The 17,228-nt window shown below is 36.6% G+C and overlaps 1 protein-coding gene across 3 annotated transcripts in view; it reads left to right on the forward strand.

Annotated features, from left to right (window-relative positions):
- The window catches only part of ADGRA1 (adhesion G protein-coupled receptor A1), a 278,100-nt gene that overhangs the window by 99,556 nt on the left and 161,316 nt on the right, over window positions 1-17,228 (forward strand). For all 3 annotated transcript variants that reach the window (XM_082765151.1, XM_082765152.1, XM_082765153.1), the window contains exons 4-6: window positions 177-248; window positions 10,038-10,109; window positions 10,881-11,044. In XM_082765151.1, coding sequence (XP_082621277.1) covers window positions 177-248; window positions 10,038-10,109; window positions 10,881-11,044 — 308 coding nt within the window. The remainder of the gene's footprint in view (window positions 1-176; window positions 249-10,037; window positions 10,110-10,880; window positions 11,045-17,228) is intronic.

Below are 17,228 nucleotides of genomic sequence, written 5' to 3' on the forward strand. Positions count from 1 at the left end.
GTTTAATTGTGGAATATTGCTTAATAAAATTGTGAAAGCTGTTTAATTCAATTTAAAAATTCTAATTCCTCTAATTTCTTAGGCATTAAAATTAGAGACTCTATGTAGTTATGTGGATGTGTACACAAATAACACAGAACTAATGTTTCACCATTATTATTATTTTTTAATTTCAGGGACCTCTCAAATAACAGAATTGGTTGCCTAACACCAGAAATGTTTGTTGGACTTAACAGTCTTCACAAATTGTGAGTATAATACCATTCTTGTTTTAAACAGGAGAAATCCATACTGTTACATGGCCTACCTGAATATAGTTGGCAATAAACTTACATTACATCAAAATTAATTTAATATAGTCTTCCTATAAAAACAAAGAGTCTCTGCTGAGCCCACGATTGTAATTACTTGACATTTTGAGGTTTCTATTTCTATTTGTAAATGTAAAATCTATCAGAACTCCAAAGAATTAAATTGAACATATTTCATTTTCACATTGTAAAGAGACTGAATGTGACATTTGTGTTTGTATGTTTTGGAAACAAATAAAGGTCAAGCAAAAAAATGATGATTCACAAAGTTGAGACTTACACTGGTTAGAAAATGGATATATTGCTCCTTCTATCCATTAGAGATCAATTAGAATTTTATATATATTTTTTGTTCCTAAAAAGTATTACAGAAGAATGTAAGTAAACAGAAGAAAAAATATGTAAAGTATCAATTAATTCTGGAATATCAGGATAGTTCTGACTGCTTCAGAAATATCAAATTTAGACTGTCCATTTAAGGTATTGTATTGTGTGTATTTTTTGTCATGGTACTTTTCTAAGTCACATACAACTGCCCTAGAACATGCAATCAATTTGCATACCCATAAGCATGTCAGAGAGCATGTGTTATCAATAGATTTTCAGGTTATTATAGAAGGAGCCATCAGAAAAAAAATAAGATTATGATAGTATACCCAGGATGTTCAGTTTTAGAGAGAATCAGATGACTTGGAGGAAGGGATAAAATGTGCAATGGCCAAGTTTGCTAAGGATATAAAGATATAAGTTAATCAGAGCATTAGGTTGATTTTTGAATTAATCAGGGTAAAGGTTGATTTTGAGACACGACAGAAGTAATGGACAGGACTCCATGACTTCACAGTAAAAAGGGAGATGAAAAAGGGAGATGAAATTTAGGTAAACATTAAGTGATATGAGGGAGGAAAAAAGACCAACAGTATGTTCTGGACTAACCATTAAAACTCATGAAAGATGTTTAGAGATTATAGTGGACAATGCCATGTAAACATCTGCTCAGTATCTCTTAAAAAAAAAAATAATAATAATTAGGCCATATTATTAAAGGATGTGAGAACAAATAAGAGAACATGCATTCTACTACACAAAAGCCAAGAACCCACATTTTGAATAACGTGGGCAATTCCAGTCTGCTCAGCTCAAAAAGATGAATAAAACTAGAAAAGGTTCATGGGAAAGAAAAAAAAAAAAAAAAGGTGAATGCTGTGGCACAGTATAGGGAAGTACTAGGAATAAATAAGCTGGTTGCAAATTTCCTGGATGGGAAAGAGACAACTGAAAGGAAAGGAGGTATTATACAAGACTGTAAAATTATGAATAACATACAGAGACAAACAGCAACCAATTTTTTATCATCTCTCACAGTACAGAAAAAACTGTGAGGTAAATGCGGGGCAGCAGGGGGGATTTGTTTTGATTTTATTTTAACAAAAGACTAAGCTGTGGAACATGGAACATTTTGCCACAGGATGCTGTTAAAATTTTTACATGAAGTCAAGGGACTACGGATGTTATAAAATAAAAATCCCTGCAAGGTTACTGAATTTATAGAAGCCCTATCTTGTTCAGGAAAATAGTAGGTCTCAAGTATTTGGAGGCTGAAAAAATAAATGGAGGAAACAATATTTTGCTATACACTTGTCTCAACAGGATACATTGACAGGATCCTGGTTTAAAAAGCCAGACCCAGGAGGGCTTTGTATTTTTATCCACATCTACCTTCATTCAGGAATGGGACATCAGTCCTGTTCTGTGTCATAGTATGGTACAAATGTCATACTTTATTCTTCCTCCCCAGTCAGTTATGGCATTTCTTCAGAAAAACAGGGAAATCTCTTTCTAGAAAGATCTGCCACGAGGTCAAGATGACACTGTGTAAAAAGCCAAAATCTGGCACACCTTGCTGATCGCATTAATGAGAGTAACTATGCCAAATCTTCTCTGATGTAAACAAATGAGAACAGATTATAGGAAAAACTTTGATAGCAAAGTTGATGAATGGGTGGAGACCACCTCTCTTTTACTCAGACATGTTTCCAAAACTTGACAAGCCTGACTCACCCTTGTGGTTTGCTGGTTTTCCTTTTGTGGTGCACACTGAATGTGACTGTGACTATGAAATCAGACTATCATAGGAGATATGTTTAATTCAAACTGCTGAAGCCACCTTATTAAATGGAAGGTGCTTCTAGACACTAGGAGTAACCTCATTAGAAACTGTTCAAATCTCTACTGTCAAGAAAACATCTAAAAATTCTATTCAGTAATCTTCCAAACTGCATCTTAAAAAACAATTAGAAGTTAAATACAGACTTTTAATCTTGTGATGATAAGGAACAGAAAATGACTCACGGTGAGTGTACAGCATATGTTCTGTGACTGTGTTTGGCTGTATTATTACTTTCCTCTGAATATCAGGAATGAGTATGGCAGTCTATATCCATATCCTTTGCTTATAGTGGAGATGTCAGAAAAGGGCATGTATGCCCACTAAAAGCCTGGTAGATTCCAGGCTGAACAAACTTCAGCACATTGCAGTTTCCTTTTGTAAAGATTTATGTATCCCTGCTCATTCTAGTATCCTAACTCAGTCCCTGTCCCAGTGTTTGCAGATTTTTTTTGAGTGTGCAGATCCAGAGTTTCATTAGTTCCCTATATGTTATCACTAACACTGTGTTTTCTTGCATCTAGTCTTTTTGTGCATCCTAGGTAAATATTTATGTTCTCCTCAATATGAGGCTAGTTTTCATTTCCTAGCAGGTATAGGCTCAGGGCATTCTTTATTGTTTTCCTCTGTGGCTCTGGTTTATAGCTGAAATTTGAATTATACCCTTCTTAATTGTAATTCTCAGGTGGCATTCTTGTTACACATTTCACTTTGAATAATATTATTTAATGAAATTACTAGACTTCTCATCATCAAGAGCATTCACCTCTTGTACAAAATGACTTCTTGGACAGGAGGAAACAGTCAAGTTGTACCAGGGGAAGTTTATATAGGACATTAGGAAGAGTTTTTTCACAGAGGGGTTGATCAAGCATTGGAAAATGCTTGGAATCCCAGGGAGAAGGGATGGAGTCCCCATCCCTGAAGGTATTTAAAAGGTGCAGATGTGGCACTAAGGGATATAGATAGTTTAAGGATGGGACTTGGTGGGTCAGGTTGATGGTTGAACTTAATGATCTTGAAGGTCTTTGCCAACCGAGATGGTTCTATGATTCTGTAGTTCTCTTAATATTGACCAGTTCTTGGTTTTGTTATTACCAGATTTTATTTTCATATGCTTACATTTCTGAGCCAGGAGCACTAGTGAAAGCACTGAATAGTCACAGGATGATTACTGCAGAACACCAGTAACATCTCACTCCCCTCCCTTCTGTCCTTCCCATTATTCGCTTGCAGTGTCTTAGAATAAATGCAGTTAGCCTCAGGGTCTTCATTTCTTTCTGCATCCTTCTTTACGGATGTTATGTGCATATGTAAGTGGAAAAAATGATGATTCTGGTAGACCTGTTAGCCTTACCTCACTTGTTTTGACGCAGTTACTAAGTGAGTTTTAAAAGAAAGAAAAATAGAAAAAATGTTGGGAAATTGAAAATGGAGGAAAAAATCAAAATTGAAATTGAAGATTTATCATGTAAGCCTATAAAAAGATCATGGATTTTCTAGTCAAGGAAAATTATTTATTGATTTTAGTATACATCTAACATGATACTACATAAACAGGAAAAAAATAAATATACTATTTATTTATTTATTGACTGGGACTAGCCTAGAAGGTCTCTAACTGCCCAGCTATTTTATGGATTTTAACTACTTCTGCAGTTTACGAGCCATCCTGTAGGTGGTTTTAGGAAGAAAGATCATTTCTGGAAGCTAATGTATGCTTTTCCCATAAATGCATGTAATCCAAAAGACCACCAACAGATAGAAATAGTAGTAATGAGATATATTTAGGATATGTATGATCTACTTTCTTCACTACTTATTTGTAAAAAGAATTGTTTAATATACTAAAAACCCTTGTTTAGCAGAATTTGCAAAGAGTAAGTTAATTTTTGGTAATCATAATCCCTTTCTGGATTGTTGCTATCCTTTTCTGGTTATTATAGGATATCTTCTTTGCTCTTTATAAAAATTGAATTCTTATTCATGATTCAAGATTTGGCTATTTATTCACTTTACCTGTCTCTCAATTTTCTTATTTGGGTTTTAAATTGCCTTTATACAATTGATTATACTATTGAGGTTATCCCATATTCCAGTACATCTACTTTAATACTTCCTCTCCAGTTACTTTATTATTTTTTATTATTTTTTCAAAAGTCTGTCCTTTGGAAGTGAGAGGCCTAATCATAGATCAGTCTAAACTTCCCTTTCATCTCAGATAAATCAGTTTATGATTGCTGTATCAAAAGTTATGACTTTCTCTTTTATATGTACTGTCCTCCTTACCAAACCAGAGTCAAAAGTAGCATTACTCTTGTTGGGTCAGCGATTATATTGTGAAGAATTACAGCTATCATCTCAGTCAAGAGGAACTGATCCTTGCCATTCATAATGCTAGTTGCTCCTCACTCTCAGAAATCTGATTAATGACATAATGTTGATGATAATTATTTGAGTTGGTAATCTCAGTTTGTAATCTCTGATGTAAGAACTAGCGATTTTTTGGTGACTTCAGGTTGATGCCACCTTTCTAATGCTTTCTAGCTTTTTCCCCACCTTGGAATTTTGTACAAAAAAACATGAATCAAATTATTATAATGTGTAAAATAGAGTAAGTTACCTTTCTGTTGCTACTGATATCTCTGAATTATGTTTACTTATAATTTCAGGAGTATGCTCTCTGAAAATGGTATGGAGCAGCATTTACTTAATGTAACATCAGTGTATAGAATTATACTAAGGAAAAGAAGACAATTTCTTTAAGAAAAAGCTGGTTTCATAGCCACCAAGTATGGTTTAGATTACTAAAGGAGCACTATAAAGATATATACATATACACTAATTTATGCAGTTGTTGACTGTGGTAATTAGAGCTCTCCTGTGTTAATTTAGCAGAGATGAAGTACAGAAGGATCTTTGCAGGCTGTTATCAAAACCAGCAGGGAGAGCCGTGAGTCCACCGGAAAGAGCAAAGGATGTAAATCTTTATGCACCTTCTGTGAACTACAGAGATGAGGCTTTCTTGTACTCTTTACAAACACAAAATCAGGTGGAACAAAATGCAGTATGCTTGGCCTTGTGAAATCTAAGTCTGATTCAGCTGGAAAATAAAAAATAGTACAAGGTCAGCTCTAGGCCTGAACTGACACATTTTTAATCAAGTAATGTGATGAATATATTTAAACTCAGTAGGGTAAAGGTATGCTTAAACTCTTCACTAAAATGAAAGATGAAACTTGCCTGAACATTGGAGAATAATGTAAGGAGTTTTCAAAAGGCTTAGTGATTTTGTGCAGTGTATTTTGTTCAAGACAGCTGGCTTCTTAAATTTATGTTTTGTATAAAAAAAAATAAAAAAATAAAAACAAAAACAAAAACAGTATTGTTTTGAAAAGATGCACACATACAAAATCCAAAGAAAATCTAAGCTTCTTGATAATGTATGTAGAAAAAGTCTTTTAGTCAGATTGTATTCAGGATGTATATTTTAGTGAATAGGACTTGAATTTCAAGTTACTAATGAAATTTAAAATTTCACACAGCTCCGCTCCTGAAATTACTGCAGCCAGTGAGTTGTGATTATGTTCCCTGGGAGTGATCTAATTTTCACACCTTCTTGGATCTGATGATTTGTACTTGGAAAATGATTCCAAAATGCTTTCACATCATATGACAGTTGGATTTAACAGTGCATCAGACAGCATAAGGGAAGATTTGTTGTCTTCAAAGATATTAGCTTAACTTTCTTGGCTTATATATTACCATTTGGCTGTGTTTATGCTGTGATGAGGTGCACATACTCTAACTAGGAGTGACATAATTGAATGCAACAAATCTTCTAAATCTCCTTTGGCCCCTCAGTGGCCATGTTTCAGTGCTTTGTTCCAGAATGATGTATGCAAATATATTTCTGGTAGGTAACAGAACTGCCATCCTCATTAATTCTGTTTATACCTAATCTAAATATCAAGAGCTGCAGAGTACTGAGGTGGTGCCACTGTACCGATATACCAGATTTCATTTTATTAGTCAATCATGTTAGCCCTTCAGGTTCAGAAATGTTGCAGCCTGAAACCTATTTTGATAGCTACTACTGTATCTTTTGGAAGTTCAAAACAAGCCTTCCTCTTTACTTCCAATTGTTTGATTACAGCACATCTGATTTATTTGTCATCCTGTCTTTGAATCAGCAGCAGCAGCAAACTTTATGATATTATTACACCATAAATTCTCATGTGACTTTGTAGCGGTGATTAGAGCAAATAACCCCTTTGTATGGTGCCAGAGATAACGTACAAAACCAGTAACACGGTGAATTGTATGGACCCCATCTCAGTAACACAGTGAAAGCAAGCACGAGAACATTTCTATTTCTGCTGTAGATTTTTAGCCCTTGTATCCCAGTCTTTTTGCACAGAAAATGAATCTATCACCCTTGCATTGAGCCTCTGCTTTTTAATACTGCTCATAAAAGCAAAGCATGCTTCGTATTCATATATGCCTGCTTCCACCTGTATTTTGCCTGAAAACAGTCCTTCGAGATACATTTGACTGTTTTATGGTTATGTGTTATTTATATTAAAGCTTCTGGCAAAAGTGTTTTATTAATTTCTGTAAAAACACTAGAGGTTTTGGTATATGAAAAAATAACTGCAGGACCTTGTGCATAAAACTAAAATGGTTTACTTCTGATAGAGAGCACGTGTTTCTGTTAATGGAATAAGTTAATGGCATTGTAAGTGTTATCAGCTTTGGAGTGCATTAATTTGTTATGTTTGAAATGTTTGAAAACTAGGTGATAGAGATGTTTTTAGAAAAAATGTCCTTTTAAATCAAGCTAGAGTGGGGTTTTAATGTATCTGAAATAGTGGAATTTCACAGAACTGTGGATATGGAGATATTTTAATATAGAATATAAACAGCATGTGAACCAACAGAACTAAGAATCTGCAGCATGCTGCAGATATCTAGCTCAAAAGTGCTCAGTTATTGGGATGATTTAATACATCTGAAGATTTAGAGAAGAAGCTATTCCCACTGCTGGAGATCTAGTCTTCTGTATTGTAATTAGGTGTTTCTTGGGCATATTAGTGTATTTCTTTCTGACTTACACAGCACCGTAAAAGCACTGAAAATGCATCCTGATTTGCGAATTAGCAATAGTAATATGGAAACTTCAAACCAAGTCATTGGCAGAAGAATATGAAAGAATCTGAAAACTCGTTTGCTGGCTTTGTGCCAACTTTAACTCAATTATTCCAGCACTTGGTAAAAGCACTGAAGAAAAGGGTTACATATTTCTCTGTCATGATAAAAAGAAACAACAAATCTGTTAGTAGAACATACATTTTTAGGTTAACAAAAGTCAGTTCTGGCTAGGTATCTCTGTGTGTTTGGTAGGTCCTATGGAAAGTACATAGATTCAGTAGATGTAGGATGGGCATCATTGGCAGGTGCATAGCTACATCTGCTATATATACATATACATATACATCTGCTCAACCCTGATGGAAATGATCCCCAGTTTTATCTTGTTTTCTGAAATATTGACCAGACATAAAACTTCGGTCCAACGAGAATTACCAAATTTTGGAGTTGATGTTCTTTTTATTTTTCTATATGAAGTCCGGTGAGCTATTTAAGGGAAAAAAGGGGATTTGCATAAAATTGGAAGTGTTGTCATATTGTAGTGGGGTATGGGAGAAAGAAGAAACCCGTGTTTCTCCCACCTGACTGCCATCCATGCAAGGCTAGGCAGATTGCTTTCACTGTCCTTCAGTTCAACGTGATTGTCCTCTGCCAGTAACTGTATACTACTGTAACAGATTTCATATTAGTGGAGCTTCCTCTGATCTACTTCAACGTAAATGTTACCAGTTTCTGACTTAGCCGTTTTGAGGTCCTGGTTCACTGAGCTGCTTCAGCATATACCTAGTCAGGGCTTATGTCCAATAAGAATCAGTTTAATACGAAGTAAAGAGGCCACCCACACTTCAAGATATATTTGAAAGCCCTACCATTTCCAAGAGCTTTGCACCACAACTGTATTAAAGGTGCACGGTTAGATAAAATACTAGCAATGACCTCAATTATAGCAACAACTTATTGTCACTCAGTATAATGAGAAATAATTTAACTTAACTTATCTGAGCCAATTATTTTTTCTGCAATAGTAGAGTTTTGCTTTAGGCTACCATGACAATTTCAAGTGTTCAAAGTTCATTTTCATTTTCTTTCTTTCTTTCTTTTCTTTTTTTCCTTTTTCTTCTTTTTTGATTAAAAAAAAATGCATTTCAATAATTGTCTAGAATATGAAAATAGGATTAATTATTGTTTCAAGAAGGCTCCATAGCTTTATTGACATAATTTGCAACTTTGCAATGTATTCTCTTCTTTTGTTTATGAACTTATTTATTTGTGTATCTGTAAATGTTTCTGTAGAGAGCATGCTTCATATTTCTGTTTTTCTCTGCTTTATGAAGTTGGTTCACATCTTTTACCTCTTGTTGGAATATTTGTCCTGATCTGAGTTTGAATATTCAGTTTAATGTATGTTCTTTACATTATAGTCATAAGTGTAGTAAAATCAGTGATTATAAAAACAAAATTTTCAATGAAAAAGTAATGAATCAATTCTCTTTGGCAGAATAAATTATTTTCTATATGTAACAACAAGTCTCCAGTGAAGAAATATGGAATTTCACCAACAGTTGAAATTTTGTAGCCATCCTTGGATTCAGATATGTAGCTTCAGGCATTGGATAGAAAGGAACATATTATCAGTGTTTCAAAAAAAAGTAGTTCATGCTTTATGAAATGTTAAGCTTGTATTGCACTGATTTTTGGTTTACTGATATAGAAAAAGGCAGTTTTTTTACTTGATTAGCATTTATAGTTTTTGTTTGTTTGTTTTTATTGTTAGGACACTGGCACAACATATATAAATATAAATACTACTAAACTAGGCAATATTAAATTACATTTGTATGCAAGTATTCAGCTTAAACTATTCAAACATCAAGACCAAAAATATAATGAAATAGTAGTTAAGACGCAAATGTCCATAAGAATTTAAGGATGGGAAAATCTGTTTGTTTAAAATCCTTCACAATAAAACTGTTTAGTTACTTTGAAAACTCATTATTATTCCCATAAATTCGTTGAGGTCTTCTGTGTTATTAAATTAATATGTTTTTATTTCTTTACCTTGCAGTGGCATTCTACATGTACAGTAAAATTACAACATAGTTCTCCCTGACTAATCATTGTATGAATAATTCCATTTAAATTCTAGAATATATTACTTCTATTAAATATGTACTGGTATTCCTGTTTATTAGACAGAGTGAATTGTATGTACACCTGCTGTGAATATAAAAGGAGTAAAATTTCATGATTTGACTTGATTGTTGTTATTTATGAAAATAACAAATTTAAATATGCTTTTATTGTTGTCAAGAAAGCAGATTTTTAATTAGCATTTGGAAAATTATACTATATAACAATTTTGTTTTCTTGTACTTGTTGTAACTGACTGTAAATATCTTTTTTTCTAGGAATTTGTCAGGTAATATTTTTTCAAGCCTCATGAATGGACTTTTTTCTGAGCTGCTAGCTCTGAAAGCACTGTAAGTGTGATTCTCTACATTCTGAAATAGTCAGGAAAAACATTGCAATAAATATATCAATGTTGAATATGAATTCAAAGAGGATTGTTGCCATGAATGCATTAGAAATATAAAATATGTTTTGTTATCAGTGTCTATTGATATGTCAGCACATATAGACAATATGTCTATTGTCTATGTCAGCACTATCAGTTAGTGCTGACAACTTGACCCTGTTCCTGACAAGCCCAGATTGGCCATCCTGACTGGCATTCCTGTTTGTTTCTCTTTTCTTTTTTCTTTATCATTCCTTTCCATGTTTGCCTTCACTACATTGTCTAATAATTCTGAATGCAAAAAAAAAAACAAACACACTCATGTTAAATACTTTTCTAGAATTATAATGGTTCCCAGTTATTTATATTAAATGCACCTCTCTGAGATTTAAAATGTATATTGGGTGTTTCCATGGTTAAGTTTCTACTTAAAGGAGTTGTTTTTTTTAGTAAGGAAATGTATGTTAAAGTATGACCTTCCACCATCTCCTCAAATTTAATTCAGGAATCAGTAATACTGATTACTGTTCTCTAACCAAAACCATTTTTTTCCATAATGTCTTGGAAGCCATTAAAATGGGGACAATGTCTATTAATCAATCTGGATATCTTTGTAATTACTTATATGTCTATGTATATCTGTCTTTAGAGTTAGATAATTTTAATCTAACAAGTGTTTAAGCATGTTTCTGAGAAGTGTACGTACACCAGTTGATATGTTTCTTTGCCTTTCTAGGCATTTCAACACTGATTCACTCATTTGTGACTGTAATCTAAAATGGGTCTTACAATGGGCCAGAAATGCTTCAGTCCGAATCGCAGAGGAAACAGTTTGTGCTTACCCTAGTGCTTTACAAGGACTGTCATTTCGTAACCTGAAGGAAAACCAGCTGATATGTGGTGAGCTGTACTCTCACTTAGTATTACAAATTGAAATGGAATAGAGAAAAGTGTGTGGTTTTGTTGTTGTTGTTTTGTTTGTTTATTTGTTTGTTTTTTAGTGATGCAAAAAGTTAGTAACTCTGGTTTTCTTGTAGGGACAATAAATTCAGATATACTGCATAGGAAATGCAACTAATATTTAAAGAGAATGGAAAAATTACAGTTTTCTTATTTCATCCAGAACAATACATATATTTAGAGAAGACCTTTGTCCAGATTTAAGTCCTAAATTCACGTTGCTTAATATATAAACATGAATATATAATGGTAGCTCTAAGCTCAGGTTTATTGCATGAACCTGAGGATTCCTACAGGGATTTAGAGAATGTTCCTTTCAGTTCCTTTCAGTTATATCTCTGACATAAGTGTCAGATATCATTTTTGTATCTTTCATTTTTATAAACCTGTAGTATACACTTTATTCATCCCCAGGACATGGTATGATTTTTACAGTGAGCTTTAGTTAGGCAAATTCTTTATGCGAATCACTTTCTAAGAAAGGTTTTCCACCATAGCAAACACGACGGATACAGTATGAGGTAACAAACAAACAAGAAAATGTATGAATGAGTAAAGAAAATTAATCTGCCAAACACTGTAGAGCAAAGGACAGACCAAAAAAAAAAAAAAAAACCACAAAAAAAAAAAAAAAAAAAAAAACACCAGAGATTTTAAAAGTAACATATAGTTCAGAGAAAATATCCTTGCCTGAGATTATGCCGGTGGATTCCATGATCAGAAATATGATTTGATGAATAAATATTAATCACAGAATCTTGACTTTCTTGAATGACAGAAAATTGCTGGGAAATATATGACTTTGCTAATGCCATACAGAAACTAAAGGGATGACGCACTTTTATTCTGATAACCACAAAAGGAATTCTGTATGTTGCTAACACATTTCTAGCAGAAGGCAGATCAGGGTTGACTAGAGTCATAACAAAAAATTTGGTTTTAACAACAACCAATGCAGACCTTTACAAGTTGGGAGAGATGTTATAGGCTGTAGACCACAAATGGTCCAGCGGCTGAATTGTTAAGGAAGTGCAGATACCTGCCTGAATCTTAAGGAATGTGCTCTTGTGAGGGAAAGGGAGAAAAGTTTCCAGTAGTCTGCATTAATGAACATTTCAAAATCTGCAATCCCTCTCAAACTCTTTTGAGAGGTAAAGTGAGTGAGCTCTTACTTTACAGAGACCCAGCATGGGTATCTTAATAGAGATCCATTTCCCAGCAGGAAAAGTCCTCCTCCTGAAAATGGTGGAATGATCAGAAGAATCAATTAAGGACTGTTAATTGGTATTTCCAGGTTGCCAGTGAATGTGCCTTCAAATTTTACAGATGAAATGAAACTGAGAGCAGTTTCTCAGGATGTCATACCTGAAATCCAAATAGGACTCCCTTCCACACTTGATACAGAATTTGTAATACCCTTCTAGTTCTTACTGCTATTTATAATGTCCAGAACACTTGACAGGGTTTGTAATGACTGCCAATAACTTGACACTGCTTTTAATATCTGCAGAGAGCTTCCTGTTGATTATATACGCTGAGCATTCCACTTGCTCTCTAGGGCCTGCCACATACTTCATGGTGTTCATATCTGTTGGGCAAATCATGGTGCCTGCAACATTTAGCAATTTTATTTTCAGTAACTTAATTTGAACTTAGGTGTAATTGAAGGCTGTCTGGCACTGAAATAATAACAACTATTGAGAATGTTTTTAGAGTAGTATGCGCTGAAATATTGTCGTGGTTCCGCTTGAGTGGGCAGCCGAGCTCCACCACAGCCGCTCTCTCACTCCCCCTCCTCAAAGAGGAACGGGGAGAAAATATGTGAAAAGGGGCTCAAGGGTTGAGATAAGGACGAGAAAATCATGCAATAATTATTGTAACGGGCAAAACAGACTCGGCATAAGGAGATAGTAAGATTTATTGCCTATTACTAACAAGCGAGAGAAGTGAGAAAACAAAGGAAAAAGCAAACCAAAAGCACCTTCCCCCCCATCCACCCTCTTCCACCTCCTCCCCCCAAGCGGCGCAGGGGAACGGGGGAATGGGGGTTATGGTCAGTCTACAGCACTTCTTCTCTGCTGCTCCTTCTCCGTCACTCTCGTCCCCTGTGCTGTAGGGTCCCACCCACGGGATGCAGTTCTTGATGAACTGATCCGGCGTGGGCTTCCCACAGGCAGCAGCTCTTCCAGAACTGCTCCAGATATGGGTCCGTACCACAGGGTCCATCCCTCAGGAGAAAACTGCTCCAACCTGGATCCCCTACGAGCAGCAGCTCCTGCTGGGTCACCTGCTCCTGCGTGGGCTCCTCTCCACGGGCTACAGGTCCGGCCCGGAATCTGCTCCGGCAGGGGTCTTCCACAGGAGGCAGCCTCCGTCGGTGCAGGGCCACCTGCTCCACCGTGGTCTCCTCCACGGGCTGCAGCATGGAACCCTGCTCCACAGTGGTACTCCATGGGCTGCAGGGGGACATCCTGCTTTACCATGGTCCTCACCACAGGCCGCAGGGGACTTCTGCTCCAGCGCCTGGAGCACCTCTCCCCCTCCCTCTACACTGACCTTGGCACCTGCAAGGCTGTTCTCTCACTGCCGGCTGCTGTGTGGCGCAGCGTTTTTTCCCTGTCTTAAATATACTCTCACAGAGGCGCAAAACAACATCGCTTATTGGCTCAGATCTGGAAAACAATGGGGCCCTTCCCAAACATGGGGCAGCTTCTAGATCTTTCTCACAGAAACCACCCCTATGGCTCCCTGCTACCAAAACCTTGCCACGTAAACCCACTACAAATATGCATAGAGCTAATCAAATGAAGCATATCTTAAAGAAAATATTAAGAAGTAGTTTAAAAATTGAAGACTTCTGCCTGTGAACATCTTCCATACTGTCAGACATTTGTATTTAGAGTTACTGTTCTTCCTTCTACATGCTAGTTGAGGTCATGAGGTATCATTGTCACAAGATGAGAAAAGAATAGGAGAATGGAAGAGAGAAAAAAATAGAAGGGAAATGGCAAAGATCTTCACAGGGTAGATAGGGAATGAACCAAAAAGTCGAAGTATGTGAAAGGGAATGGAGAGGAACCTAAACAGTAAAAGAAATCCTTTTACCTACAATATAGCATGCAGCTTGCCATGAGCTTTTTACATGTATTTCACATTTTGATGGGACATGAAATCATCTTTCAAATTCCTTCCTGGCAAATCTTTCTCATGCATCTGATAACTTAAGGTAGCCAAAGAAGTGACCCATTCAGCAGTTAGAAAAGTGCTTTGGGATTTTTATAAAAGTTAATCTAAGTAATGGCATAGTTTGGAATTCATAAGACTCTGCTTCCATATTTCATTAACAGCTTATAAGAGCTATTTAAATCTTCTTTAACAAAAATCTCCAGCTCTTAGAAATGTGGTTATAAAGCAATTTTGACAGTGTTGGAAATAAGGCTGAAAAGTAGTTTGATGATAAAAGATAGTTTTGCATTCTTGTACTTAAATACGAGGGACTGCAGTGAATTCAAAACAGTATAGACAGAGTATCTTTCTAAAAAACGATCGTGAAATTGGCTTCATGCAGTGCCTTGTTACTGTTTCTCCATGACTCCAAATAAAACTTACTCAATTTACAGGAGGAAAATTACATTTTCCTGAATACCTGAACACAGTGCTGTAAATTCCACCTGAGGTCTGATATGTCTGCGATTTTCCCTTGTGGTCTTTATCACCAGAGGTTGATTCTGTAGGCTACATTCTTCACTGAGTGAAGACTTGTATGAGTTTTTGTCTTAATAGGATTACAAAAGATAGCTCTTAACAAGGGTTTTTAATTATTTACATCAATGAATGAAATACTAGAGTTTAGTTTCTCAGTCTCAGAGCTATATTGATGCTATTGAGCTTCAAGCAGTAAAAGTTCATTTGTTCTGCAAATTACAATTGGCAAGTAATTCTGATGCAGCCTTTTTCTGTTAGAAAACATTGACTCATCAGAACACAGATGTTTGGAAAAGTGCTGACTTCCTGTCTCCCCCAATTAGATTTTATGTAAAGTTTAGAAAATAGATGGCAAAATATTGGTAATCTTTAAATAAATGATTTGGCAGAAAATATTGTAAATATTTACTAAATTATACAAAAAAAATGGTGTGAAGGTCAAAGTATAAAACTCAGTGTTTTTCTGACATTTTTGTTGTGCTTTAAGACATTGGTATTATTTACTTTCCACCAAAATTTATATATATATTTTAATTCTCCACAGAGAAATAAATATTTCTCATGTGGGTCTCCCATAAAAAACAAAAGTTCCTCCCCAGCTTTTCTGTAGGCCCTCTGTAAGTACTTTAAAAACTATACGGTCTCCCTAGAGCCTTCTCTTTTCCAGGCTGAACAACCCCAATTCCCTCAACCTGTCTTCACAGGAGAGGTGCTTCAGCACTCTGATCATCTTCATGGCCCTCCTCTAGACTTACTCTAACAGGTCCACATCTTTAGTCTGGGGTCACATCAGGCCCCAGAGCTGAATGCGGCACTCCGGGTATGGTCTCACGGAGCGGAGATGAGGGATAGAATCATCCCCCTCAATCAGTGCATGTTCTTCATGTATCCTCCTCAGTCAAGACATTTCCAGAGTAAAGAAACAAATATAATTTCAATTGTTAAATAAATTCATTTTGCAATACACTCTCGGGGAAAAATATGGTGGAGACAGAACTTGCAAAGCACAGAGTAATGGCTAACATATTGCAGCTAAGTCATTTTCCTTTCTTTTATTAACGTGAGTGGGACAGTGTATTGGTTTTATGTGGCAAAGGTGGAGGGGAGTACAGGGTTGGCCTCTCTGAGCAGAGACCAGCCCCATGTCAGATCAGAGCCAGCTCCAGCTGGCTCCAAAAGGGACCTGCTGCTGGCCCAAACTGAGCCAGTGTGTTGGGTCTATGAGGTTGGGCCACAGAGGTTGGGCCTCTGCGAGAGCAGATTTAAGAAAAGATAAAAAAAAAAAAAAAAAAAAAAAAAAAAAAAAAAAACAACTCTGGTGCAACAGCAGCTGGGAGAGAAGAGTGAAAAACAGCCCTGCAGACACCAAAGTCAGTGAATAAGGACGGCTGGAGCTGCTCCAGGTGCGGGAGCAGCTCCTGTGGAGAGGCCTGTGGAGAGGCCGCTGGTGGAGCAGGCTGCCCCCCTGCAGCCCAGGGGTCCCACACGGAGCAGATCTCCACACTGCAGCTCATGGAGGAGCCTCTGGTGGAGCAGGTGGATGTGGCCTGGAGGAAGCTGCGGCCCATGGAGAGCCACCACAAGGGGCAGGACCCGGGCCAGAGCTGCAGCCCATGGAGAGGAGCCCACGCAGGAGCAGGGGATCTGAGGGGAGCTGCTGCCCATGGGGGGACCCATGTTGGAGCAGTTTGCCTCTGATAGATGGACCCCAAGGTCCATCATGCATATTAAAGCAATTCTCGAAGAGCTGCTGCCTGTGGGAAGCCCATGCAGGATCAGTTTGGGAAGGATGGCATCCCGTGGGAAGGACCCCACATTGGAGCAGGGGCAAAGAGTGACTGTGAAAGAGTGGCAGAGACTCTCTTCCAGAGACTTCAGGGACTTTAGGGACTGACCCATTCCCCATTCCCCTGCAACACTCAGGTGGAAAAGGTAAAAGAAAGTGTATGGCAAGGGGGTGGGGGAAGGTGTTTTAAGTTTACTTTTAGTTTTGCACTGTTCTAATCTGTTAGTGGTAGACAATAAATCTCCCTCTGGTGGGTCTGTATGCTGTTTTGCCCGTGATTATGATTGGTGAGTGATCTCCCTGTCCTTATCTCGACCCTTGAGCCCTTTCCACAGTATGTGCATATTAAAAAAAAGAAAGACAGAGAGACAGCACATATATATTCTTTATGTACTTTTTCTACTTGTGTTCTTGCAGATTTATTGCCTTTTTTAAGACTTGATTTCTTACAAAGAAATTTCAAGTATCTAATTTGTGTCTCTCACAATTAAATATCAGCAGATCATTAAGGTGTATTTGTCTCGGACCTTATGCAGCTCCCTAGTATATTTTCATAAGTATTTTTATTTGTTTGTTTTTGTTTGCAATCTTGTCTACAATATCACACAAAAAATCAGATTTGGGATATTTTAA

Source organism: Aythya marila (assembly GCF_965140915.1).
Source record: "Aythya marila genome assembly, chromosome: 7".
Taxonomy (NCBI): domain Eukaryota; kingdom Metazoa; phylum Chordata; class Aves; order Anseriformes; family Anatidae; genus Aythya; species Aythya marila.